The following is a 27,324-nucleotide window of genomic DNA, read 5'->3' as shown; positions in this document are numbered from 1 at the left end:
CGATTATATATAAGATACATAAGATACGTGATAGATATCTGGTACACATAAAACTTGATCTAATCCTAGTCGATATTTAAAGTTTCTCGTAAGCAAGAAGTTCCTTAATAATAAATGCCTTACCAAGTACAAATGTTGTTCCACTGCGAATTGGAGTAGCTTCGCACTAAACTTCGGGAAATATAAAGAAGAGGGTACAAAGGAAGATTCGAGGCAACACATCTTTCATTTCTCATATTTATTTGTTATTGCATACTGTTTATGTTAGTATATTACTTAGGTATACGTGCCAAGTAGCAACTTAAATGTATGATTGCGTGATTCATCTGTTTGTTCCACCCGTCAAGCGCGCGGATAGGTAGGTAGGTAGATAGGTAAGTGAGTAGGTGGGTGGGTAGGTAGGTAGGTAGGTAGGTAGGTAGGTAGGTAGGTAGGTAGGTAGGTAGGTAGTTAGGTAGGTAGGTAGGTAGGTAGGTTGGTAGGTTGGTAGCTAGGTAGGTAGGTAGGTAGGTAATGTAAGTTGCTTACTCCACTATATATAGGGTGTATTTATAAGTATAGCATACCTCGGTAGAACGTCATCTTACGAGCTAATCGGTAATAAATAAAAGTTAGGCTCGGGGCCGGGCTCTCGAGGGAGGAGGATCTGGGGAAAGGGCGAGGGAAGGGGAGGGTAAGGGAAACGCGTTTAATAATGGGCGAACGATTCTGCGTTTCCGCGTCCGTGACTAAAACAAATCGTGCGCGACGCAGAGTTATAACGTTCTCGTGCGCTTTCTTTCTTTTTCTCGAAGTAAATCGGGGAACGAACGTCGTTTCACGAGTCCTCGTCACGGCTACAATCTCGGCGCGCGTGTTTTAATAACGCGCTTGCTTTATCTCAATATAATCTATCGATACGGGCGACTTATAAAAAAAAAAAGGAGAAGAAACAAAAACGAGAATTGGGCTACCTACTTGAAAAGAAATACTTGCGTATGTGTGCTCGCTTTTTCCATTGTTTTTTTTTTTGTTCTCTTAAAGGCGACAAATAAAACGATAGTAACTCTACAAAATATTGCCGTTCGCCGTTCTCGTCGCACACTCGCAATCGTGCGCGACGAGCGCGCGCGCTTATAATCGATAATAACGATTCCGCCGCAGCCCGCGGTGTCTCGATTAAACCGTCCGGCGTTTTCGATACTCCGAACATACGACGGACACACGAAATAATAAATTCCTAAGTTATTAACATAATAATTGTCTCCTATAAGATACCGCTCCTCTCTTCCGGCGAGCCTTTAAATTATACTCGTAAATACGATATCTACCATTAAGAATTTGTCATTTTAAATAAATTTCTCTTAACTATATAATGGATTATATAAATACAGTGCTTATCAGAGAGAGATTTGTCGTTCTGCTCTATTAGACTTTTAAACCATAAATTGTAAATACTCGCTTAAATATCTTAAACTCTTAAATAGCTCTAACAGACTTCTCGTGTCCGCCGTACGGATATTAACGTGAGAGCAGAATCGCCGAAACGTGCGATCGTTACCAGTCTCGAGTTTGGCGGCGCGAGGGAAGCGTGGAGCCGCGCGATCTCCCCTCCTAAAATTTATCTCGAGGAGATTTCCAGGCGCGACCAAAAAAAAAAAAAAAAATAATTTTAAAGCGCGTCGATGTGAAAAAAAATCACCATTCGGCCAGGTAGAAATTCGTCTCGCGCGTATCGCACGTTTCACTACCGCGGCTGAATCGAGACAATTTGCGGAAGAGGCGCGCCGAGGGCTCACCGCCGGATTCCGGAGGGCCGACGAGGGAGGGAAGGCTTTCGAGAAGGAAACGACGGCATTCATCCCCGTCGAAAGGCGCGGCCGTCCGGCGCGGTTTGCCCTCCCGCACCTCTACGAACTGGCGGCGCGGCGAAAGGGGTCGAAATAAAAATTCGGATCTCTTAGGCTACTTAAAAGGGGAGGTCTCAACGAGAGCTCCTCGAGAAATAAATTATGTTACACGTTACAGAGTGATAACGATGAACCATTGCCGTACATGCTCTGCTCCTCTCTCTCTCTCTCTCTCTTTCTCTTTCTCTCTTTCTCTCTCTATTTACAGTAAAGACAATCTTTCGTATGTCCCCTCGTTTTCCTCGGCTTCTTGGAGATGTCCTCTGTGTATATATGTTGCGTATTATGTTCGCGTGTCTGTGTGTTCCATGTATGTATGTGTTATTCGGGCTCGTGTGCGATTAAATAACCGGACTCTGAAAAGTGTGCGATCCTATTGCTCGACTAAATAGTCCTCGCGAAAAATGAAAGATGCCACATGCAAGTTGTCCCTTAAACGTTAACTACGGTAGAGAAACGGAAACGCGGCGGTACGTGTGTGTATGTGTGTGTATCGTCCTCGCGTCGGCGCCGACGACGACGATGCGCGTCTCCTCTCGCGTTTCCGAATTCACTCTTTCCTTTAAGAACTCGGGGTGGGGAAAAAAAAAAAACGCTCCATCGTCGTCGTCGGCCGCGCGCGTCCTGTAAACTAGTCGTAAATCGTGTGTTACGGAGACTACTTATGTTCTGTTTATTAGTCGGCTGTTCGCTGTGCAACTCGCTTTCTAGATTTTATTTTATTTTCTCCTCCCTCTCTCTCTCTCTCTCTCTCTCTCTCTCTCTCTCTCTCTCTCTCTCTCTCTCTCTCTCGCTCTCTCACTCTCGATACCGCGGCAATAACGACGATCAAAGGAAAGATTTCACACGTGCGTGGAACGAAAGCCCTAGCCGATCGGTTTCCGACTTGAAACTCCTGGATCGCCCCGTCCCAGCGTGTATCGATGGCCGCACTTTCGCGAGATATTTGTAACTTTCATGATTTTTTAATTTGTTCTAAAAAAAAAAGTCTATAATCAAATATAAATAATTATAGGATAAGCTCTCCATATATGTTTTCTTGTACGATCTCTGTTTATATACTTGCGAGAAAAAAATTAGGATAAATTTTGCATTTTTTACTTCTTTTTAATAAAAAATGAAGTTTGCGGAAATGAGAAAAAATTACCTGTATATATATAATGAAATGTAGTGTACAAAATTTTCCATAATTATAAAACATACATATATAATCGCAATTTTATGTATAAAGCATTTTTTTATTTAAAAAAAGAGCAAGTTATTTTTCTAATTATTTTCAATTATTATTACTCTGTATATGGACAGAAATGATACAAAAGAGAAAACACAAGAATATATGTAAAAAATAAATTCATACTTGATTATATATAGACTTTTTTCGAAAAAAAATTTTCTAATCGCTCAAAATATATAAATCGTTAAAAATTTCATTCTTTTTTTTAGACACCGTGCGATTACAAAACTTTTCACAGATTACTCTCGAATCGATTTCGTCTTACGGAAAGAGGAGGAAAATAAAAATGTCGATCGTGGTGCGTCTATCGATAAACGGGACACGCATCCGCGAGCTGAAACTGAAACTTGGCTCTCACTAAAGTAGCGCCGAAGTCACGCACGTCCGTTTCTTTTTGTGTGTCGGCCCGATAAAAAGAAAAAAGAGTCTACGAGCTATTTCGTCTTCTCGATTCCTAGAGCCTCCAAGCCTTTTAGTTCCGCCTAGCGCAAAACTCCGCCCGTGAACTTTTGTTTCGTCCTCGACGACGTTCGGAAAAAAAAGAACCGCGGCCTCTATCTTTATCTCTCTTTCGCTCTCTCTCGCTCTTTCTCTCTTTCGCAATAAACGCACTCAGCCTCAGTATAATCCTACAGCGTCAATATATCAATTTTTATATATATATATATTTATATATATATAATATACTTTTTTCTCATATATATATTCACTTTGTGTTCTATATCAATAATAGCGTATTAGATACTTTTTTGTTCACTTATGTCTTAGGTATGTAATATAGGTATATTCTTTTTTTTTTTCACCATCTGTTCACAGATACATATATGTATATATCAAAATGTGGAAACGAAAGGATCCTCTCGAAATAGCCGTTCTCCGTTCTTTCGTCGGTCAGCTGTTCCGCTTTCATTTTTATTTCCCCTATGCTCTCTTTCCCCTCCCTACCTAAAATGCATCGACTTTATTTGCTCTGCCGGGAAACTGAAAAAGGAAAACATTTCGAGAATATGCCATTCAGGGTATTACCTGTGTGGATTGATCCAAAACACAAATTTTGTCGGGTAGTTTGTTGCTTCGGACATTCACTCTGACACGCACACAGAGTTCGTAGATACATTGCGTATTCGACATAGGAGGAGAAGGAGGATTCGCGCCGGTTAATTGAATATTTTTATTCATTGCGCTATCGCATTTGTCTGCCAACAGACGGGCCGAAAATTTCAAAAGGGGAATTTTTTCGTAAAAAAAAGTTTGTATTTTTTAACGCTACAAATTTAGATCGATCCGAACTTGAGAATTATATAACGCTGAATTCGAAAAATGACACGTTCTGCGCCAATTTGCAGTAAACCACCAATTGTAATAAAAAATTAAACGGTCTCTCGAGTTTTAAAGAAAGTGGAAACGCAGAAGAGATTGTAGAAAGATTTCCTTTTCGAAACCGTCAGTCTTTGGGACTTATTGTTCACTTCAATCGGAAGTTTAAAAAAAAAGCGAAGAGCGCCGCGGAGAAAATGAAATGTCAACTCGGAAAAGAGCGGGGGTGTCAAACTTACGCAACGTATCTACAAACGTAATCACACGAGTAATGCATTCAGCAGAATTTCGAATGATTTTTTTCTCGTCGCTTAGTCAAGTGGTCACGGTCTACGGGACACTTAAATTTTTTTGGAAGGCACTTACTACTTTTTTTCTTTTTATACAATATTTAATTTTAAACTCTTCCGCATTCGCTCTCTTTTTCTCCCTTTCTCTCTTTTCCCCACGCTCTCGCGACCTCGTATATTCTCCCTTTCTTTCGCTTTTCTCTCTCTCTCTCTCTCTCTCTCTCTCTCTCTCCCCCCTTTCCCTTCTTGCACCTGAATGTTTTCGCGCGATTCGGCTTGCGCTTCTCTACTAAATTTCGGCTTCCCGCACGCAAAACCACTTCTCATTTTTCTTTCACGTCTCGCGCGAATTTACGTTTGAACACATTAATGCCTAAATAGTAAATAGAATTCGCGCTTTCCGAATTTCTCGCCGAAATGAAAAACGTGGTCGATTAATGTCTCGCAACGCGTATACTAATAATAATAAATCGCCCCGTCCGTGTGTCGCCTCGCGACAAACACCGTTTCGCGTTGTCGCGCAAAAGTTTGTATCAAGAATAACGTGTTTTTAACTTTTTCGCCCCTTTATTTTTGACTTGTCCGATGTTTCTTAGTCATCCCCCTTCCCTAGATGCCATATTACAATCGCGCGATCCTTTTTCCCTCTTCCCACCCCTTCCTCACCGGAAATATTCTGGTTGCATGAGCGTGTGGCGCGAGAATCAATTTTTTTTTCTTCTTCCTGCGATTTTTTTTACCCTCTCTTCCGTAAAGTTTTCCAGACAAACGGATAACACGGATGGCTCGTTTCGCGAAAAGCCTCATACGAGCAAAAGCGAAAAGCGATGATCTTTCCCTTTCACCGAAGGCCACTTCGAATTTTTTTTTGTTTACTTTTTACACTTACAAGGAGTCTCTTTCTCTCTCTTTCTTTCACTCTCACTGGCACTCTCTCTCTCTCTCTTACACACACACACAAACACACATACACATACACACACTCTCTCTCTCTCTCTCCCCCCACCCCTTTTCTCTCCCCTGAACTAGCGTGCCGATGCTAGAATTTCTAGAAAATTGCATTTTCCCGCGACAGATACATTTAGGATTAAACTATTCGAAAAATTACGATCCGTTTATAGCTGATGAGAGATATAAATGATCGAACGAGTATCATCATATTAACACCGTCGAAAAGTGATACTTGGCGATAATCGAATTCGAACCTGGATGGATCGAATTTAGCACAGACGATCAATTACAAGGTCCAATAAAATCTAATCGTGCCCTACTTGCTCGATATTGATAAAAATCGTAATTATCGCCTGCTTATCGGCGACAGTGGTCAAATGGAGGATCTCCGTATATTAGCACCACATCGAAAAGCGATATCTCGCGCTAATCAAGTCTAAAATCTCACAGGTCGTTCTGAATTTAGCGAAGGCGATTAACTATAACACTAATCTTCAATAAATTCTACCGGTGCAGAATTCCGCTCGGTACGTTTTGCACGGTATTAAAAATATCTCGTCACCCTTCAACCGGTCGGCACGGCTCGTTCATCGATTGTCGAGGGCTCGAGATCCCTCCTCGGAGGTCTCTCGCGCGACGTGTGTGTAAAATTTTGAAAAATAGCACGATCTTTCGAAAGAAGAACACGTATACGAGTTTTTCTCCCCCCCTCCCTCCTCTTCCCTTTCGATTCATTCGCTCTCTCTCTCTCTCTCTCTCCATTTTATTCGCCATTCGCGCTGACGTTCACACAACACACACAACACACAAAACACACACATACACACACATTCTCTCTCTCTCTTTTTCTGTCTTTCTCTCTCGGTACATTCGGGTTCGCAATCTCTCGCATTAGATGCACAGACATACTCGTGGTCGCCGAACTCACCGAAATTCCTCGACACGGTCTGTCGCGTCGAGAGCCACAGTTTCTCGTCCCTAATCCCTAAACCTTATAATTTTTATACTTGGCATACCCCAAATATGGCAGGAAGGCAATCATTATACTTAATAACTTTATAGCGATCATCTCGGCCTAGAGAGTGTGTTCGCTTAATAAGCTGTTGAATTTGTTTTTCTCCGTCTCTAAATACTTTTTGTCATACCTTTTTCCCCTCTTTCGCTCTTTCTTTCTCTCTCTTTCTTTCGCTCTTTAATTTCTTCTTTTTTTTTTGCTCGTTTGCTTGCTTGGTAGACAATCATAGTGAATTTTGTACATCTCCCTTACTTATCGAGCTTAGATCGGTGACGTCGCTTACTGCCTGGCGTCAAAAGGATTAGCATTCTTGCACAAAGCGTCGCGGATAAAATTGAGATTTTCTGTTCCGAAGAGATTCATAGACAAAAGACTTATCTTTACAACGTATATTCGATATACGTAAAAAAAATATTTCTATCAATATATATTTATGTAAGTAATTTAAAACCAGATCTCTATTTGTTCTAAAAAGCAAGATTTACAGAAATAGAAAGTAAGAGTTTACGATCTCTGTAATTTATTACTTTCACATTATATATATATGTGTATGTATATATATATATATATACTGCTAATAAGAGAAACTCTTATAGTCTTAAAATAATTCCAAGCGAATCTTTTGCGACACCTAAAAATTATAGGGCGTATCACAAAAACTGATCCATGACACGTTGTGTAAGGACTCAATAGTGCACAACGTGTGCAAGCTCTGTTCATCGAGGCGGCTCACTTTCCTCGTCGAATAAGTCAATCAATCGGCAGTAGGCGACCCCTTACGAGTTATTATACATTTGGCATTAAAAGTACAATTATCGTATAATGCGTAGGTATAAATTTCGAGTGTGTGTCCTGTTATGTACGGCGCGCTCGTGTGTCTCTCTGTATGTGTATGTGTGTATGCGTATGTCTATGTATGAATGTATGTATACGCGCGTGTGTATGCGTGTCAGTGTATATTCATACGTGTGCGCGTACGCAGTGGGTTTGTGGGTGGGTTTTACCTTTATTACATGTACATAGTCTGTACGACACGACGATGACACGACTATCTAGATTGGAAAAAGGTTGCGGCGCGCTCGCGAGGCGCCTGCGACCCAATAGCTATAGTATGTTTGCTAGAAGAAGGTTTTTACTCTCTCTCTCTCTCTCTCTCTCTCTCTCTCTCTCTTTCTCTTTCTCTCGCTTGCTCGCTCGCTTTCTTGCTCTCTCTTTTCCTCCGTTTCTGCTCTTTCCTGCTGTCCCAAAGGATTGACCGAGCGATCCTCATCCACGCGGGCCATTACCGTTTCCGATTGTCCCTCCCCGAAGCTGAGCCAGGCGAGAAACTCTCTCGATACTCACACTTATCCCTCGTCCGCACTCTGTGTCCCTCCGTCAGTTTTTTTTTTCTTTTGATTGTAAGCCTCTCTTTCTCTCTAAACATCCCTCTAAGATATTCGTATATGCACAATACATCGCGCTCGCATGTAACGTTCGGAGTCGCGTTATATATACTATGAACTCCCGCGAGGAGGTGAAGTGAATCAGGCAGAGCTCGATTCTTTGCGGGAAGCCTACTTTCCGGTCCTCGGCCGCTGGCAGCCTCGAAGAGAGAGAGATCCTCCCCGGGGTCATCGATACAATGCACCTTGTCCCGACACCTCGGCCGACGATCCTGCAGCGGCCGACGCCGTCACAGTCTCTCCTCCTCGTCCCGCAGCCACCGGGATGATGGCTTACTATTCGCAGCGCGAGTCCGTGAGCGGCTCGAGCTTCACCGGGATCTTGTCCTTGTCCTTGAGACCGTGAGGACTCTTCACCAGATCGGCGATGTCCTCCTGGAAGAGATTCTCCGGGCGCGGGCTGACGAAGCTCCGCGCCGGCTTGTACGTCATACCGCTCACGCCGATGCCGACCTCCACGCTGCTGGGTATGTGACCCGCCGGGTCCATCAGCGGGCCCAGCGGGCTCGCCAGAGGACTCTCCAGCGGGCTCTCGGGTGGCCCGCCCGAGCCCGGGCTCGCCAGGCCGAGATTCAACGGGGAGTTGCCGGTATTGTTGCCGGCGCCGTTGCCGCCGCCGAGGCCGCTGTTGCTCGTGTTGTTGTTGTTGTTGTGATGCTGACTGGCCTGCATCGCCGCCTGCAGATTCGACGACAGGCTGGTGGACAGGCTCGTTGACAGATTCGTCGCCATCATGTCGTGTTGCTGCGAGTGCGCCGCTGCCACCATACTGCACATCTGGTGCCGCAGACCTGGTGAATATCCGAATGTAATGTTGAGAGATTGAAACGAAATTACCTCGTCAACGATCTCAGACAACAGAGAAGTTAGCGTTACACTGAGAGAAAGTAATGGTTGCGATTACCAAAATTTAACTATTTTATTTTAATGATTCTAATTCATAATTATTTTCTTCGGTATCGATTATATATTTATAGATCTTAATTATGCAAATTGTAGCTGTTAATTATTACTACTAAATAATGAGTAAATGTAAAAAAATAATTATATTCGGTAAAATTGTGATTACATTTACCAATTAAAAATTAGAAATGTTTATTGTACTTTCATTATCTCTCTTAATGTTTTACTATATTAATATTTGAATTATCATAATTTATGGTATTTTTTCATAATTAAAAACCTATAAACATAATGTAATCACTACTAACATTTTAGCTGTAATAACTGTTAATAAAAATTTCCAATCATAATTATTTTAGTATATATTTATAATCACAAAAAATACCAAATACTTTTCTCTCAGTTTATTTTAAAATTTTAATGTAGTTTTAAAATTAATAGAATTCTAATTCTTACTCAAAGTTATTAACCACTGAGAAAAATATTTTGAATGCATAAACAAGATGTTCACAATGCATTTTGATGAAATTAAACAGAATTGATTATTACTAACAATTGGATTCGATATTTTATAGTTAGAACGTAATAGACTTATATATAAGGATTTAAACACTTCCCGTTTGGATAAAACATCTTGTTATATTTACTAGACGTTTTTTTTTTTTCACTAAAAAATAGTTACGCTGACCTAACTAAATATAAATTCAGAGTCATCAAGAATTCTGGTATATTTAACAGGAAGAAATTAATCATGCTCTGGTAATCTAAAAAAATTTTGATTCATCTATTTTCCAACTGGTTGTCATGATCGACTTGTGATAAATTTGATATTTTATAGCTGGATCAATCTTAACTATAAAGATTTAATTACCAATTTCCGTTTTGACTCTGTAAAACTTGTAGTTAAATTCATAGCTATACACTTCTTTAATTTTCTCACTAAAAACTTCTACCGACTTAACCAAATAAATTCAATATTCAATATGTACTTAACTCAGAAATATTATGAATATCGTTTTTATTTTTGAACATTTTTATCATTACGTGAAGTTAAAAACGAACATGAGGACTCTAGCAGATGTATCTTAAATACGAGAGAAAACACGCCTTGGCGAAACTTGAAACGGCTGAATATCGCGGCCGGCCCAGCTATGCGGGGCGTCAAAATCTTGGGAAAGAGTAAGAAGAAAAGAAGACGCAGAAGCGAAAAGTGAGAGAAATTGGCCGGTGTTGCCATTACCTTGAGCGACCGCCGCGACCGCAGCCGCGGCCGCCGCACCCGGGCTGACCGCGCCTTCCGGGCCGTTGCAGGCGGCATAGCTGGCCAAGCTGGGGTACATCGTGGTCGGCTCCTCCTTGACGATGTGGGGCGAGTGCCCGTCGCGGAACACGACCGCGCGAATCACGCCGCGGATGTGCTCGTCCGGCCAGACACCCAGCAGGATCCTCTGCGGCCGTCCTCGTCCTTTCGGACGCAGATCTAGCGGGGGGGAAACAAAGGGAGAGGATGAAGAGAAAAATTCATTTCGCTGCAGGTAAATCGGTTCTGTGACGGCGCGTTGCTACTCCCGTTTCTCCCGACTACGGCGTTTATTCTTCGAGAGTCACGAGAGTCATGAATAAAAATTGGAACAAAATCAAGAGAAGACAAAGGCGAGATCCTTGCGCAATACGCGAGAATCGTTGAATAATTGAGAAACTAGGAAAATTTGTTTTAACCGTCTGCTTATTAATTACATGAAAATAATGATTTTGTTGAAGCGCTTAAACATTTAGCTAAAATGATTAGATTACATTCTCGAGAGAGAAATAATTATATTGGGCGTTCAAGCGTGAAGACAATGTTGTCAAAAGTTTTGACATTCGAGCAGCCAGCTTTAACGTCCAACGTAATTATCTTTTAGATCGAGCTAAATTTTTAGACGCCTCAGCAAAATCAATCCTTCCGCGTAATTAATGAAAGATGTTTTAATGATACGCCCGGCCAGTATTTACAGGATGTTACATGCTAATGACGCGTAACTGAGCGTAACCATTTGGTATTAGGTCCGGTCATAAATTCATGAAGTAATTGCGGCTCTTATTGCGACGTAACTGACTTTTCAAACGTATTCTTCTCCAATGCCGTTTATCAACTATTTACAATTGGCCACACCGGTTCGCGGTCCATTAGCTCTTCGCGTGATGGACTAAGGCCTTAAAGACGTATTAAAATTCTCCAGCTTAGAAAGATGGAAGTCGCGTGACCGACCTTTCTTTGATTAACACGCAGGAACTTTGGATCATTGCCATCTTCTAAGTAATAAATAATAAACAATTTGAATTACACGTGCTTTTACTGTCAAGTGACACTGCTACGTTTTCATTAGTGTGATGTCATACTTAAACAGCATTATATAATTCACGACATTTCATACTGTTACGAAAATAATGAAGCCTTTCATTTCTTTTTAATTCTAAATTGTTCTTTAAACTTTTAAATATAGTTTTTCAAAAAAAATATATTTTTTTGTTTCTTACATTATATTTCATTTGCAATTTAATGATTTAAAACGCTGTTTTCCCCATGAGACTAATGCTGCTATTTCAGAGTTATTTAATCTTAGAATGCTACTGTGAGTGAATTTTCCAAGTACTACTTCAAGTTTAGTACGCGGGTCTTGTTATTAAAATTTTAATATAGCTCAAGTAACAATTAATAATTTTCTGTACATTAAAAAACAATGTTAATTTCGTTATTTTCACACCTTGCAACATAGAAGTAAAAAACAAACATAAAGTAGACATAAAAAAATTTGTTTAATTCTTAATTATGTGGATAAATTTTCATCCAGAGAACAGTACAACATAACAAAACAAAAATAGTATTCTAAGTCAAGAAAAAATTATACGCTTAAAAAATTTTTTAATATTCAGGAATGCTTACGTATTAATTGCAAACTTATTCTCAGAAATTTGATTACGTTCTTACATTACGTAAAAAAAAAAAAAAAGAAAACCAAGATACTGCGTACAACGTTGAATGTATGGAATTTCAGGCTTGTTCTCGCGGTTGCGCGAAGTAAACAACAAAGGGATAAAATATCTTTTTTATATCTCAAGACGTAAGCGTAAATTTTCTGTCGCGGTTTTATTTTCTAAACCATAAACCCTACATAAATTTTTCAGCCGTCTTCTCTACAATATGCACACCACTCATGACTCTCGACGTTATAATAATCCGTCGCTGCGCCTCGATCCGGTTGTCCGGAGCAACGCCTCGGCATCGATCTCGCTCTTGTCATTAAGAAACACGTTATTAACTCTCGAATACTGCTGTGAATAAATTTTTCACCGAAATGCTAATTCGAGTTTAGTACAGTTTTTTTTTTTTTTTATTAGTACCAGGTAATAAGTTTGTCAAAACTTGGGTAGTTTATATTGATAGAAAAATATGTGATATTTGCGACTATAATTGCATAGTAAAACAATTATAGTAAGGAATCTCATTTTTATAGTAACCGTTGCAATAATATTAGTAGTAAAAACCATAAATTTATAGTGATGCCAACTGATGAGGAAATTGTATTATAAATTATACAGCTTTAAAATATATCATATGGTTATTATTATACTAATATTATTGTAATAATTATTATAAAAATAATATTCCTGACTATAATTATTTTATCGCGCAATTATAGTCACAAATACATTTTTCAATCGGTGTAAAATAACATTTAATAAGATTTCATTTACATAAAAATAGTTTTAGTTCGGTTAGCTCAATTGTGAAAAAAATTCTTAACCACGTAGGTGAATTTTTATCCAGAGTATTAATGTAAGAAAAATATGAGCAGCATTCCGGTTTATGACAAAAAATTGTTCTATAAATTGCCCGGCCGCCTTTTTTTTTTTTTGCAAGATGAACCACTCGCGTGTGTCACGATTCTCGAAGTTTCTGGCGTCATGTCATAATCGGCTATCTGCGTCTTAATCCGATAATCGGCCCTGATCCTCGCTCTCGTCGCCGAGAGACACTCTCGTCGATCGCGTAGCGGGGAGCATTTTCAGGGGATACTGAAACTGTCAACTGACACTCACCGGCCCCGCCGTCGGCGCTAGGACCCAGCATGTTGTGCACTCGATTCGCGTACAGGACGAACGTCGGGTAGGGGATATCGTATTTCCTGAAAGGCAGAGAAACGGGATATAATTATGATTTGTAGCTTACAATTATAATCAACATAATTTATAAGGCTCCGCCCGTCCCGCGCGCGCGCGCGCGCGCCACACACGTACGTATAGTATCTTACCTCGCGTTACGTTACGTCTCTTAATTAACTTTACCCATTTCATGCCGGCTCGTTCGTATTTTAATGCCATTTTATGTGTTGATCCCGTTTCATTCATTACGCATTTCACTTTAATTTATATTAATTTTATTATACCGACGGAGCATGAAAGATTCAGCGGAACATATTTGAATGCATGACGATAGAAATTATGCAATCCCTTGAAATTATGCAATCGCGCGGGGAAAGAGAGAGAGAGAGAGAGAGAGAGAGAGAGAGAGAGAGAGAGAGAGAGAGAGAGAGAGCGAGATATAATACGAGCGAGATCGAGAGATATAGATATAGCTATAGAAGAGCGAGCTAGAGAGACTAGCTACGATCTCGATCCTCCTTCTCTCTCTCTCTCTCTCTCGCTCTCTCTCTCTCTCTCTCTCTCTCTCTCTCTCTCTCTCTCTCTCTCCTCTCTCTCTCTCTCTCCTCTCTCCTCTCTTCTCTCTCTCTCTCTCTGCTCTCTCCTCTTTCTCTCTCTTTGCTTTTCTGCGATCTCTCTTTCCCTTACTTCTGTGGCTTGACTCGTACGTTTCGTCTGCTCTCATCTTTACACTGTTCTACCGAGAATCTTTCTGGTTCTTACTCTGCGTTGTCATACGTCCTCTTGTCTAGCGTTCCTCTATGCTCTGCTCATGATACTTCCTACGTGCTAGCTCAGTCTGTCTTCCTTCTATCTAGGACAAAGCTCTCTCTTCTCTTTCATCTTGCGTCTACTTTGCGTTTCGTCCTACGAGTCTCTGCTCGCCCTGTACTCGATCTTCTCTTCCTCTCGTCGATCTCTCTCCTCGGTCTGCTCAAGCGATACTCTCAGTTAATCAACGTTGCTTCCATGACTCTCATAATGAGATAAGTTCTACTCTCTCTTTCCGGCTTCCATCTCGTCCTACTATCGCTTTTGCCTTCTCCTGTTCTTCTCCTCTCCCTGCTCTGTCGTCTTCCTTTTGTTTCTTCTTCGCGCGTTATCAGTAAGGTCCCTCCTTTTCCGAACCAGGCCGCCTTAACCTCTCTCTTCTTTATCAAGCCGCGGGCACCCCGCTGCTGGCTTCTCGCTGAGTCCTTCTACATCTGATATAGGAAGATATGCCTCCTCTCCCGGCTCGCCACTTACGCGAGGGTATCTTCTGCACTTTTCTCCCTCAGTGGAGCCGCCTCGTTTCTCCTCTTCTCATCTCCCCTGCCCGTAGTTTTCGCCATTTGTCCTCTTCAGTCTCCTCCCCGACCCCTCATCCCCGATCTCCCATTAGTTTCCCTTCTTTTCTGGTTTTATTTTTAATTTTTTCTTCCTTCGTCTTTTCCTTTCGATCGTCGAATCGCTCGTCAATAAAGAATTTCCGCTCTCGCGGTTCTTTCGTCTTCCTCCTCTCTCGCTTTCAGGACTTTCTCCTCTTTTTCACCTCGTCCCGCCTCCGCATCCTTCCCCGTCCACCCACTCCCGGTATCCCTTCCCCTTTCCTTTCCTCTTACTCTTTGCTACGGATCTTTCTCGTGCGTCTCTTCTCTGGAGTCGCCTTACCCGCGTTCTCTTTTATCTGGGCTTTTCTGTCCCCCTTAGGTCTCCTCCGTGACTCGGTCCGTGGGTGCGGGCTTGTTCCTCCCTTTCTTTTACCTCTCTACCTCAACACGACATTCTTTTTCCCCCCCCCGCTGGATTCTCTTTTTTCTTTTTCTATCTCTCTCGGCTGGCTCATTCGTGTTGCTCGTGTTCATTCCGGTTAACCCGGCAACCAAAGGCCTAGTGTTAACCCCGCAATTCCACTAACCTGTGATCTCTGCCTGTTCTTTGCCTTACTGCCTCTCTTCCATCCCTCCATTGGATGTCCGCTCACTGCGTAATAACCCGGTTCTATTGTACGCGCCGCATCATAAGACATTTATATAACAATTTTAACTATTTACCCGGTGCATTGCGTGAGTCGGCGCGCGCGCGCGCGCGGGGAGGAAACACAACTGCGCGCGGCATAAATTCGCACTAAAATATGTATCTTTTACGTATTATTTATTAATGTTGCAAGAACACCGCCGCGGAGTACGCGGAGGGGGGAGGGGAACTCTTGGGATAAGCAATTAAAATAATTCTTTAATTTTTATATTAACGCATTTCATCACTCGGCGTTAATATTAAATGTTGCGTACCGAAGTTTTATGCAACTGCGCGCGCGGAGTATATTATTAATTTTATTATTGGTTCCATATCGCGTGATATACACGTGGACGGAATATATATATATACATATACATGTACCCATCGTGTACGGAAAATGATTGCGAGTAAATTAATTATTTTTGCAATATACATTGGAGACATCGCGATATATTTTTTAAATTAACGCGTTTTATATCAGCCCCGATATTAATATATTGTACGTAATATAGTGAAAAAGTGCAATTAAATGAGATAAATAATTTTTACAAAGCGCGTTGGAAACGCTGGAATATTTTTAAGATTAATATGTTGCATCGATTAATATTAATATTACACGCGATAGGCGGGCCCCGTACCGCAGTGTTCGTTTTTACCGTGTTTTTTAACATACACGTATTTAATATACGGCTTCCTTCCGAATAAATTTCTTATCGCGTTCCAGCAATTAGTGAGATTACATAAAGAGATATAATATTTCATAATAAGTAAATACATTATAGAATATTTAATAATCACATTTAAATTTATGAGTGGAAAGAACGATTTTTATCTAAAGCACCTACCAATTTAGTTGGCTACCGATTTGAACACGACTTCCATGATGGATGAAAATAATTATGTAGGACATTCGAGCATGACGAACAATATGCTGTAAAAAGTTTTGACATTCTGGCAATCAGCTTGAGCTACAATGCACACTGTTAAATTCGTAATGTCGTGAATTGTATTCAATTTGAGTTATTTTTTAATCATTCCTATGTCGCCATCGCTTCTATTCAATATGTCGTTAATTTAATTAAAACAACGGAAAACTCAAAAATGTATCAAATTTGGTTTGTGTGTACGTGAATTTAATTTATTATTTACTAGGTGCATAATATGAACACTGCTTACTTTGAAACTAAGCAATTCAACCACAGAAATGAGTTGATTAGAGGTATTTGTTTATTTAACATTCTGTACATACATTGTTTTCGGGCACCTTCTCTGCGCACGACTAGGCCATTCGATTAAATTTTTATAACAATTTACAAATATAAAAAATATTCTTTAATGACGTTCAAATGTATTTTCATATTATTAAAAAGTATTTGTATGGTTAATTTGAAAAAATTATATGCAAATGTTACGACAAATTACAGTCGATAAAATTAGAAAAAATACACATTTTTAAATTAAATCTTAACCTTGAAATAAAACTGGCTTGAGAAAAAAAATTTTTATTCCTCTACTTATGATGGAATTATGTTCGGAGATTCCAGGAAATCGAATTGATCGTAAGTCGAATAGCCATTTATATTTCATGTAAATAAAACATTTATGCAAAATAATTTCAACTGTCTGCATTTTGACTAGTCCAACAAAATCATCATTAAATCCATCCACCAAAACCAGCTAAATTTTTAGATAAAAATTCATTCTTTCCATATGCATCAAAATATCTTAACACAAGTGAGGTCAATAAAAAAAAAAGTGTACCTTGCCGCTTGGCTGAGGGAGAGCCCTTCCTTCAGCACGCTGAAGATCGCCTCCGCCATGGTCTCCGGCCGCCAGGATTTGAGGGGTCCACGTTCGCGAAAGCGCAGATTGTGCACCAGGCTCTGGTTGGTGTTCCAGCACTTCTGCCACATGGACTGCAGTTGGTACTGGTAGCTGTCTGCTAGTAAACGCCCCCCGTGGAAAAGAGAAAACACAGAAAAGCAGCTATTAGTCGGGGCGATCGACCAGTTCAACAGTAGGGGAGAGGGTGAGGAAGGGGGGGAAAAATAGAGGCGGGATTCAGGGTGAATAAATGTTCTCGTTATTGCATGATTTTTTTATTAATCAATCGTCCATCACGCTCTCGTCTAACGCGCGCTCATTGACGGGCAACAGCCCTCGATTCACGATGCGATTCGGGATCTACTGAGATCGAAAACGGGGCGAGAGAGGGCGAATCGTTGTCGCGTTAATGATTCCGCAATGTGCAATTTTCACGCTAAATCGATACTCGCTCGTCTCGATGCACGCAGGTGCATTTGCCGTTTATACCTTGAACGTGGGCGGAGTCACCTAGAAAACGGCGCTTAAGAAAGACAGGTGTGTTTGTGTATGTGTGTGCACGTAAGGCGGAAGTAGGTTGCGGCGAAGTAAATCTAAGGGATTCACGTCTTTTCCAGGTGAAACCTAAATATATTCGATTGTATCGCCGTTCGCCCTTACAATCGTTACAGAGCCATTTACAGAGTCGTCGTTAGACGGAACGGGCGCGTCGCGGTTAACGTCACGTTAAATGCTACTTAACACTAAGGAAAAAAAAAAAAGAAAGAATCTTCCCTTACTTAAACGCTAAACGCCGAACAAGTGATTATTGTGTCGCGGAAGAAGAAGGGGGAAGTTTCTACGAAAATATACGGAATGTACCTTGGTAGCGCGCCACGGAACCGAGGTATTATCCGGGACGCGCATCACTAAGAACGCACCTCGCGCAACAGGACGGCCCGCGGAGCCGCGTTTGAAGGCGCACATCCTGCCGGTTACAGGAACATTCGTTCACCCCTAGGACTAACCTGAACTCCTTATTGCTCCTTGTTTCGTCGACCGAGCGAAATTGAATTAAAAATCGAACGCGACGAATTAACATCTCGCGTCCGGCGATTATCCTTACAACCCCTAAACGGGAAACAACATTGCAGGCCAACGGTCGCTAATTCATTCGTAATTGCTTTACCGTAATATCGGGGGATATGCCTCGCAACAAAGAGTCGCTTAGCGCGCGCCGCCGATATATCACACGCCCCACAACTTATACAACGCGTTTACAAGAGTCTCCCTTACGTGGCGGAGTATTTTTTTCAGCGTCCGCCGCGTGCGGATGGGAAATTTATGATCGAATGAGAAGATCTCGATCGAAGGGGACCGGGGAGGCTTGCGATGACGTTGGGAAAAGAGCGCCGGTGAAGCGTTCGCGTTCGGTTACTTCCGCCACTCGCGTATGGCACGTATGGCCGGCCTCAATTCGCAACAATTATTTGATCGTTCAGTTATTGGCTCTAATTAAGCCCCCTGATCAATTTGACGATTAATACAATTCGTCGGGAAAACACGCACGCGCGGCCGGTCGAGGCCTATTTTTAGGCCCGTTTGCACCGACGTAAATTAATTTCCGAGGCTGAATTGCCTTCCGCGCGCGCTTCCTCTCATTCTTGGAACTGGAAAGAGACGGGAAGTGCGAGTTAGATCGATGTTGAATCCGAATCCGGTGCAAACGGGCCTTGGACCCGCGTTACGTTATGCTATTGACGTGCGTGACGCTGAATTCGAGTGACAATATCAGGCGGACTACAGATCAAGGATCGGGAGACGAGAATGCGGATCTCGAAAACTCCGTCATCGCGCGAAGGGGATATTTTAGTCCAGAGCGCAACAGATTTCCTTATTTTTGGAAATTTTTTTTTTTTTTTTTTTTTTTTAAATAGAAAACTGCTGCACGTGTTCTCCTATCGCTTTTACACGTCCACTACGCATTTAACAGATATCTACAAATTTCGATACGACTAAATGTTACAAAAATAGGCACACTTTTTCGCACCGTAGACTGAAATACCCCCCTTGATTTTATCTATAATATCTTTCATCTAAAAAAAGGCACTAAGTACAATTTCCTCTCGTTGTTCAGCATCTCGTTTTCTACTTACGCAGTATGAATCCCAACAGTGCTACGCATATTTTTCTATAAACATTAACTGCTCCGGGTGAATACACACCGACAAAATTAACACATTTTATTTCACCCCACAGATTGCGAACTATCAAAACGTAACAAAACTATCTCAACGCAAGCAAAATCTTATTCGACGTTATTTTAAGCTGTCGAAACTTCAATAACGAAAACCGTACCAAACCTGAATTAACATTCAACAATTTACGTATACAGCACAGTAGCACTCCAGGACGGAGTCGTGAACGGGCTTTCCTCTTGCGAAACGCTTTCGGCTCTTGCGGCGCAACGGTCCCTTCGCGATTTCCAGCCGTCTCTTATCAGCGCGCCTGAACGGGCGGGGAGGAGATCGTCCTCGCTACCGAGGATCACGCTCCTGGATCCGCGCGACGCGATTATCCTCGCGTATCGTAACGCGGCCGGGTTTACGGCCGCCGTGCCGCGAGATATCGCCCTCGCTTTACCCTCGATACTTTATCAGAGGGGGAGGGGGAGAGGTGTCGCGCACGCCTATTTTAATACCGCTCATTCACACTTAATTTTCTCGCCTCACCCGCGCGCTCCACCCCCGTTCCACTCGCGCGTTCCCAGGCGCACCTCGGCGTGTCGCACTTTTAGCGGACGCGCGATAACACCGGTATAATATTACATCGTTCTCGCCGGGATTCAATTAACGCGCCGCTCGTAAATACGCGGACTGCGACGAAGTCGCCGCTCCCTCCTCCCCCCCCTCTGGGGGGGGAGGAGGGCGACGATCGACGATAATGTGACGCGAGAAGTGCGCCACGTTAGAGGAGACGACGTCTGCCGGGCCCCAACGGACCTCGATCGAGGGCCCGTGGCGGAATCAGGATGTTTACCCGAATTTTGTAATAAAGTAAAAAGCTTCAAGAGAATTTTATTGAAAATTCCAGGTAGGACTGAAGCATTATTTATTGCAGTTATGAAATGAATTTATTTTCTTATTTTGCGCTCCCTACATTCTCGAATTATGCGATCACGAAAAAGAGCCGGTTTAAGTAATAAGAATATTAAATTTGAGGAAGTATTTTTAAAAAATATGAACCGCATATAACGATCTGTCTGCGACACGTGAATCTAGTTCGCCGGAAGTACAGAATTCGAAAGGTGATAAAATACAACGCGCGTCTTGTATTATAAAACAGCATTGCCTTCTGCTGTAGTTTTTTTTTTTTTTTTTTTAATAATAAAAACTTACCAGTCACACGAGAATGTAAGCGAACGAGATATGCCACATTTATCGCTGATCGATCGTCTACATTTCGCACTTATGAAGAAAAAATAATCCGCGGAAGCAGTTCTATCAGAAAAAAATACAGACGAAATTTAAATTTAAAAACAACTGCTTGAATGTGTCAATGAAATTCCCCTAGAAAAAAATTCATGATTTCCTGGAGTGAAAAAGAAATGAAAACACCAGATAGCACAGAGATTCAAAAAGAACTCAATTGTATGTCGCCAATTATCAATTCTTTTTGAGGTGCAAAAAGAATTACTTTTATAAAAATAATTCTTTTTGCATCTCAAAAGGAATTCATAACTGGTGACGTAATTGGTGACATACAATTGGGTTCTTTTTGAACTCTCTGCGCTATCTGGGAATTCCCCGAATGTTCCAGATATAGCCGACGGTAAACACCCTGGACTGAACTCTTCCCAGCGAGTTTTGCAAATCTGACTGTCGAGTCATCCTTGTCGCGCGGCACCGAGGGGGAGGAAATTAGCGGCGCGTTTCTTTTTCTCCTCCCCTAATGTCGCGCGGACGGCTCTCGACATTAATTGCAGCGTGTTGACCGATAATTGCTGGATATTAGTCGCTTATTGCCCGGCGACGCGCACACGTCAGTCGCAGTCAATAATTGCAGCAAAAAGTCTAAAGCGTAGACCGACCCTGTTAACGTCCGTCCATCCTGTTCTCGCGCCCCGCGCGCGCGCGCGCGCGCGCGTAATTGAGTCGTCCCTCCCCCTCCTCCCCCGCGGCCGCGAAACGCGAATACGCCGATAAAAGAGTATCGTGCCGCCGTCGCCGTCTGTCCGTGCGACACGCTCCGGTGGCGGAGGTAATCTAATATCCATTCCTCGTCGTCGCGCTGTCAAGTATTATGCGTCGCGAAATGAGATTTTTGCGCAAACGGAGAGCTAAACGCACGAGGAAGATATATGCCCTGCATATAACGGGGATCTAAACATGATGAGTACACCGAGAAAAAAAACGAGGTTAATTTGACTAAATTTTTCAACTTGATTAAGTTCCTTCAATTCAACTATTTATGCATTTCAGTCAAATACATATTTAAATAGTTAAATTCAAGTATTTTATGTATTTAAGTTAAATGCATAAATACTTGAATGGAAGAAATTTAATCAAGTTGAAAAATTTTGTCAAATTAACAACATCAGTGTGATACTGAATTGGTAATGTTGAATCAATATAATTATGTGTGCGACAGTTTGCATTAACATTTTTACACACTGAGAAAAAAGGAGAATTCGGTAGTGATAAGCGAGATTTGGTAAAATAATTTCAGTTCAATGTTTAATTAATACAATTAAATGTTTAGCAATTATATTAACAGCAACCGAATCTAATAATAACAATGGTTACTAAATATTTGGTTGGACTATCTGAATATTTAATTGAAACTTGACCTTTAGTAATTATTATTTAGTCTTGACCATTATTGGCAAACTCTTCTTTCATTTCTATGATTATGCCATCTACGATTTTAAATTTATTTCTAGTTCAAATATTCATAAATTTAATCAAGTTAACAAATTTACTCAAATTAGCAACTTTTTTTCCTCAATGCATAGCGGAAACATTGAAAAAAATCTGCCACTGACAGAATTAACCGTGTAAGATCCCTGCAAAGTTTCACCCCATTTCCCAGTCAGGGTAATTCGATTTCGCTTTAATCGCGAGCGGATTATGCGTATTTGTGAAACACGCGACGTCACCGCGCGTTTATTTTTACCAGCGGCTTTTTTTTTTTTTTAATATCAGCCAAGCCGGAATAACGATCTCCCCGTGTTTTATCGCGATCTAACACTCGAGTCGCGTGCCGCGAGGCGAATTCATAGAGCCGATATATATTTAGATGTAGCTCTCTTTTATACGGTCCGCCGCTTTGCTCTACTTTCGAATACTCGTTTATCCGCGAGGCTGTTTCCCTTGCGCGTTACGTCCGCACTATTTATATTGCCGTTATAACAAATAACCGGCAAATGCCCGCACGACTTGTTCCGATGTAATAATATTGCGCTCGCGCGCGCGCATACGCACTATAAAACATTTTTGCTTGTCAATTATTGAATATTTATCGCACTATACTAAATCGGTGCTCTCGTATGTAAATAGGCGACATACTTCCCTCATCCATTTGTTCCTCACGTTCATAAATCGTCTTTCTAATGTTCCTCAACCTCCTCTAACAATGCTCCTCGCTCTTTTTGTTTTCCTAACGAGGAATGGATACGCGTGCCCGTTTCATAAGCGCGATTATCCATTAGACATATTTGGAATGTTAGCAGAGACACGCGTACGTACACTTTCTTACGGTGAACGCCTTTCTCTTTGTCGGGATCTTGACACGCTACAAATTAATTATGTCTCGCAATTATTGCCGGCGACGGAAAGGCAGACGCGGGTAACATGGCAACGCTAATAACTTAAACACCTTCGCCTCGCCAGGCGTAGAAAACCTGTTAGGAAAATATATAATTGTCAACAATGAGCGTATTCGGTTAACGAACCCGTTGACAAATTGGTCCCATCGATTCGAGACGTACGACTGTCGAAAAAGTGTATACATATACTGTACAAAGAGTGTGCGGGATGTGTGTGTGTGCGAGATGAGTGTACACACATCTCTCTTCGCGCGCTCGTCGATTAAATTACGTGGAAGACGGAGAGATGAGTGGGAAAAGGCACTGACCTCATTACACGCTAAATCATTCACGAGTATGATTCGCAAGAATGCGCGATAGCGAGCTCCTCGAAACGTCCGACGCGTCCGAAAACATACCGCTCTTTCCTTCTCCGTTGACGGTACCGACATCGCACTTCTCTCTCGTTGCGACTTTTACGAACGATTAATAATAAAAAAAAAAAAAGATTGAACAAACGTAAAAGAAGAAACGCAATCGTTTTGAGATCACGAATCGCGCAGCTTTCTTCACAAAAGCTCAATATCTCGAATGCGCATTTCCGCCACTTCCTCTCCCACTTTATACCACAAATATTTCCCGCGTGCGTTTCTCAATGCGAATCGAGTTGTTATCCGCAAATAAATTAACGGGAGTTCTCTTATTGTATAACATGTCATGGAAATTCTATTACTTCAGAAGCGTCGGAGAACCGGAGAGGGAAAAAGGGATCGGGGGAATATTGTCGCGTGGGAATAACCGCGCTAATCGCCGTTGATGCAATCGATTCCGATGGATATTAAATTTAATCGAACGTAGACATTTTTTGCCGATTAAAGTCTCCCTCCGTTCCCCCCTCCCCCTTCCCCCCCCACGTCGATTTTACCGCGTTATCATTTCGCGCGGCGGCTGCTCGAGCAAACGCCACACGACGCAAACGCCGCGCGCGGGGCCGTTCGATTTTCAATTAGCAGGCAAATTCTTCCTGCGACCTTGCTTGTGCAGCGATTTTCCGCGTTGAAGTCTACGGATTGCGCGTCGATTGTCGGCACCGCGCGCGCATGCTCCGGAGGAATCATACAAGTGCTCGATCGAAAAGCGGGGGGGGAAAAAGACGGAGAAGGATCAGCGATTACGCGCGTACGTGTCGAAATGTGTCCGGAAGACGTTTCGAGTGGCTCGTTTTTCACTTGAGCAATTGAAAAAAAAAAAGAATTCGGTAATCGAGCCTAGGTGACGACGGGCAGAATAAGCTTTGGTGAAACAATTTCCATTAAAGATTCAGTTTATATAATGAATTTTAGTAACGGTTGGTAACCGTTTCATAAGGCAAAGTTTTTAGGAAAGTTTGCTAGGACCAGACCAGATATTTCTCATGGATTTAAATCGTTGAAACCGGGGGGGGGGGAGGATCCAGAGCCCGTCCAACCCGTTTACGTCAGGTTTTTTATTTATTCGAGAAAAAAACACCCAAATCAAGGATAAAACAACAGGTCGCCTGAAGCACTGCTCGTTTACCCATGAACTTGTGAACCCATAAACCCTGGACCCACAAACCCGATAACCCATTCAGGCGATTGCGACCTGCTACTTAATATTTTACCCCAGATTTTGGTCTTTTTTTTTCTCAAATAAATAAAAACCCTGACGTGTGATGGGGTTCGTATTCGGTTTCAGTGACCTAAAATCTATAAGAAATACCTAATCTGGTTCGGATAAACTCCCGAAAGAATTTGTGGTCCTGTGTTTAGTAATCGTTTAGTAACAGTTTAATTACTATTATTAGATTTAGTTACCATTAATGTAATTACTAAATGTTACTAATAGTTACGCACATTCAACTGCAATTATTTCATCAAAAAGCATCATTATTATTACTAAATTCCTTTTTTTTCCAATGTTTTTGTAATTGAAGCTCTATGAATGGTCAGATGATCTTTCGAGATGCGCTGTGCTTGAACGCGACGTTGCCTTCTCCTAGAACGCGCCGGTCACCATTTTTAACCATTTATTTTTTTACGGTCCGAGAATGCGAGTACATCGCGTATCAGGAAGGCGAGTAAAGATTGCGTCGCGCCCGACGGCACGCCGTTCGAGAATCCGTGACTTTACCGTATTTCCCTCTTGCCTTAATGCCGCCTGAATGAACTCGTTGTCCCGGCCGAGAAAAAGAGGAAGACGTTAAATTTTCCACATTTTTCTTTATTCTTGCCCGCGAGGCAAAGGGATTTGCCGTTATTCTCGCAGTCGCGGGAGACAGAGACGCGATGGAATCTCACTCTTCGGATTACACTTTCGCGCAATTCTACTTAACAAGAATCAACGTCCGTCGAAAAGATCGAGTATTCAAAGGTGTTCACCGTCCTCTTCGGATCAAATAAAGAAACGGAGCAGATTTTCTTCGTTTTTCTAAATCTCGTGGAGAAAACGTCACTCTAAAAATTGAGTACAATTTTCTTGCCAGAATTCACTTTTGTAGAGTGAAAATTGGGCTTGTGCAACTTTTCAAATAATTTGTTACTCTAATAAGAGTAGCGATATTCACTCCTATAGAGTCAAAATTTACTCCTACACGGTGAAAATTTGACAATTTTTGAGCGACTGTAAAATTTACTCTTTAAACTTCGTCAAGTATAAATTGCTACCCTAATAAGAGTCAGAGAGGAATCTTATTCGGTCCTGCAAGAGTGGCAAATCACTATATAAGTACAAGCCCAATTTTCACCATTCTAGAGTTTTACTCTACGAGATTGGAGCCAGCGGCACAGGATGCTAGTTTTCGTTTACAAGATTGCTTGCTGAAATGGAAATATCCTGATTTGATTGGTTTTCATTCATCTTCGAAAAACGCACCCAATCAGAACAGAGTATTTCCCTCCAGCGAGCAATCCAGTACGAAAACAAGCATCTGGCTGGCTTTAAAGAGTGAAGAGTACGTAATTGAATTTCACTATAATTGTGAGTGAAAAGTCGAATGCTACATCTATAATTCTTTAAATTTCATAGAGCGAAACCTCTCACTCCAAAGAAGTGATAATACTGCCGGTATAATTTTCGAGTGGTTTGCAACTCTATAGAGCGAAACTTTAACTGTTATTAGAGGCAAACCACTCGAAAAGTTGTACCGATAGAACTTCCCCTCCACGAAATTTTAGAGAGGAAGCGTTAAGAGAAAAGGATCGGTGCACGAATGTGCGCCGCGCGGGAATCCACCGATTTACGTACGTAATTCGACACGCTCCTTAAAATTAAAATCGTCTCTCTCTCTCTCTCTCTCTCTCTCTCTCTCTCTCTTCGCAGTCACGAAAAGCTCCACGGTAAACGACTCGGTGACGACCGTGACCGGCGACGTTAAGAGGAATCGGCACCGTTCTCGTTCTCGTCGTTGACGTAGAGCGAGACTATCGAGTGCTTCTTGCAAAAGGCCCACCACCAGCGGAAGCCCGACAGCCCGGTGAACATGAAGCCGGGATCGTGCTTCCGCCTGAGGCGCTCGACGAAGTTCAGTATCGCATTCAGGGACTTTTTCGTCCGCCGATTGTACGGGCTGACGCTGATGTCGCAGCAGAACTCGAGGACCGCCGTCTCCTCGCCCGGATCGAGTGCGGTCTCCTCGAGGATCATCATTCTCTTGGACTTGCCGAGGATGTTGTCGTAGAGGGTACCCTTCGGGATCCCGTACTTGGTGGACGCCTGGGTGAAGCGCATCTTCTGAGTCACTACGGCCTCGATCGCCTCCTGGAGATCGTGCCGCGTCCACGTGGGCGCCTTCAGCTTCAGCAGGTTCGTATAGTCAGCTAGAAAATAGTCAGCGATTTCTTTTTCGACTTTTCAGTCTTCCGTCTTTCTCTTTCTTTTTTTTTTTTTTATTTTTCGCGTTGAAAACCGCGGAGAAAAGCCGCACCTAGAGAAGACGGCGCGAAAAAATCGCGCGCTATGGAAGAGATTTCTCATCTCTTCCACTTTCGCTTTGTCCTGCATTATTGTATGTCACAGATACCCGATAGAGTTAGCAGGTAGTGTAAATTATTTGTTGTATGAGAAAAGATAATAATTGAAAGTACTTATGATGATGTTAAAAAGACATGTTGAGGATTTTCTTTAACAAGTCGATTGTAAAATTAACGAAACAAAAGATAGTAATGTATGAGCAAAAATAAAAAGGTCTAGGAAGACTGAGAACAAAAGATCGAATGAAACATTTTGCGGGATACATGTATTGTTATCAATTATGGAGGATTAGAAATTACATACTAAAAAATATATTGCGTTGTTGGTTTCTTTTCCCATGTGAGGTAAATTAGATTTTTCAATCTAGTGATTTTTCTAAGTATTCAATGTATAACCCTAAGATGAGAATGATAAGAATGATTAATGATATGAAAATAAATTCTAACTTGGGTAGTTTAAATAAATAAACAAATGGAATTAAAATAGTAATTTCAA

The 27,324-nt window shown here is 41.8% G+C and overlaps 1 protein-coding gene across 3 annotated transcripts in view; it reads right to left on the bottom strand.

The window, feature by feature from the left end:
* Positions 1-223: 223 nt before the first annotated feature.
* Positions 224-27,324, bottom strand: part of LOC105836176 (protein bric-a-brac 2) — a 456,038-nt gene continuing 428,937 nt past the window's right edge. The window contains exons 6-9 of one of the 3 annotated variants that reach the window (XM_036286199.1): positions 16,992-17,172; positions 13,128-13,213; positions 10,285-10,524; positions 224-8,932 (exon numbers count right to left, since the gene is read on the bottom strand). In XM_036286199.1, coding sequence (XP_036142092.1) covers positions 8,418-8,932; positions 10,285-10,524; positions 13,128-13,213; positions 16,992-17,172 — 1,022 coding nt within the window. In that variant the 3' untranslated portion in view covers positions 224-8,417. Of the gene's footprint in view, positions 8,933-10,284; positions 10,525-13,127; positions 13,214-16,991; positions 17,173-17,313; positions 26,676-27,324 lie in introns of those variants that run through there. The other 2 variants (XM_036286205.1, XM_012680027.3) reach the window with 2 other exon arrangements.

The sequence above is a fragment of the Monomorium pharaonis genome, chromosome 1 (assembly GCF_013373865.1).
Source record: "Monomorium pharaonis isolate MP-MQ-018 chromosome 1, ASM1337386v2, whole genome shotgun sequence".
Classification (NCBI taxonomy): Eukaryota; Metazoa; Arthropoda; class Insecta; order Hymenoptera; family Formicidae; genus Monomorium; species Monomorium pharaonis.
The sequence above is the reverse complement of the archived record's forward strand: the minus strand, read 5'-3'. Positions and strand labels throughout refer to the sequence as shown.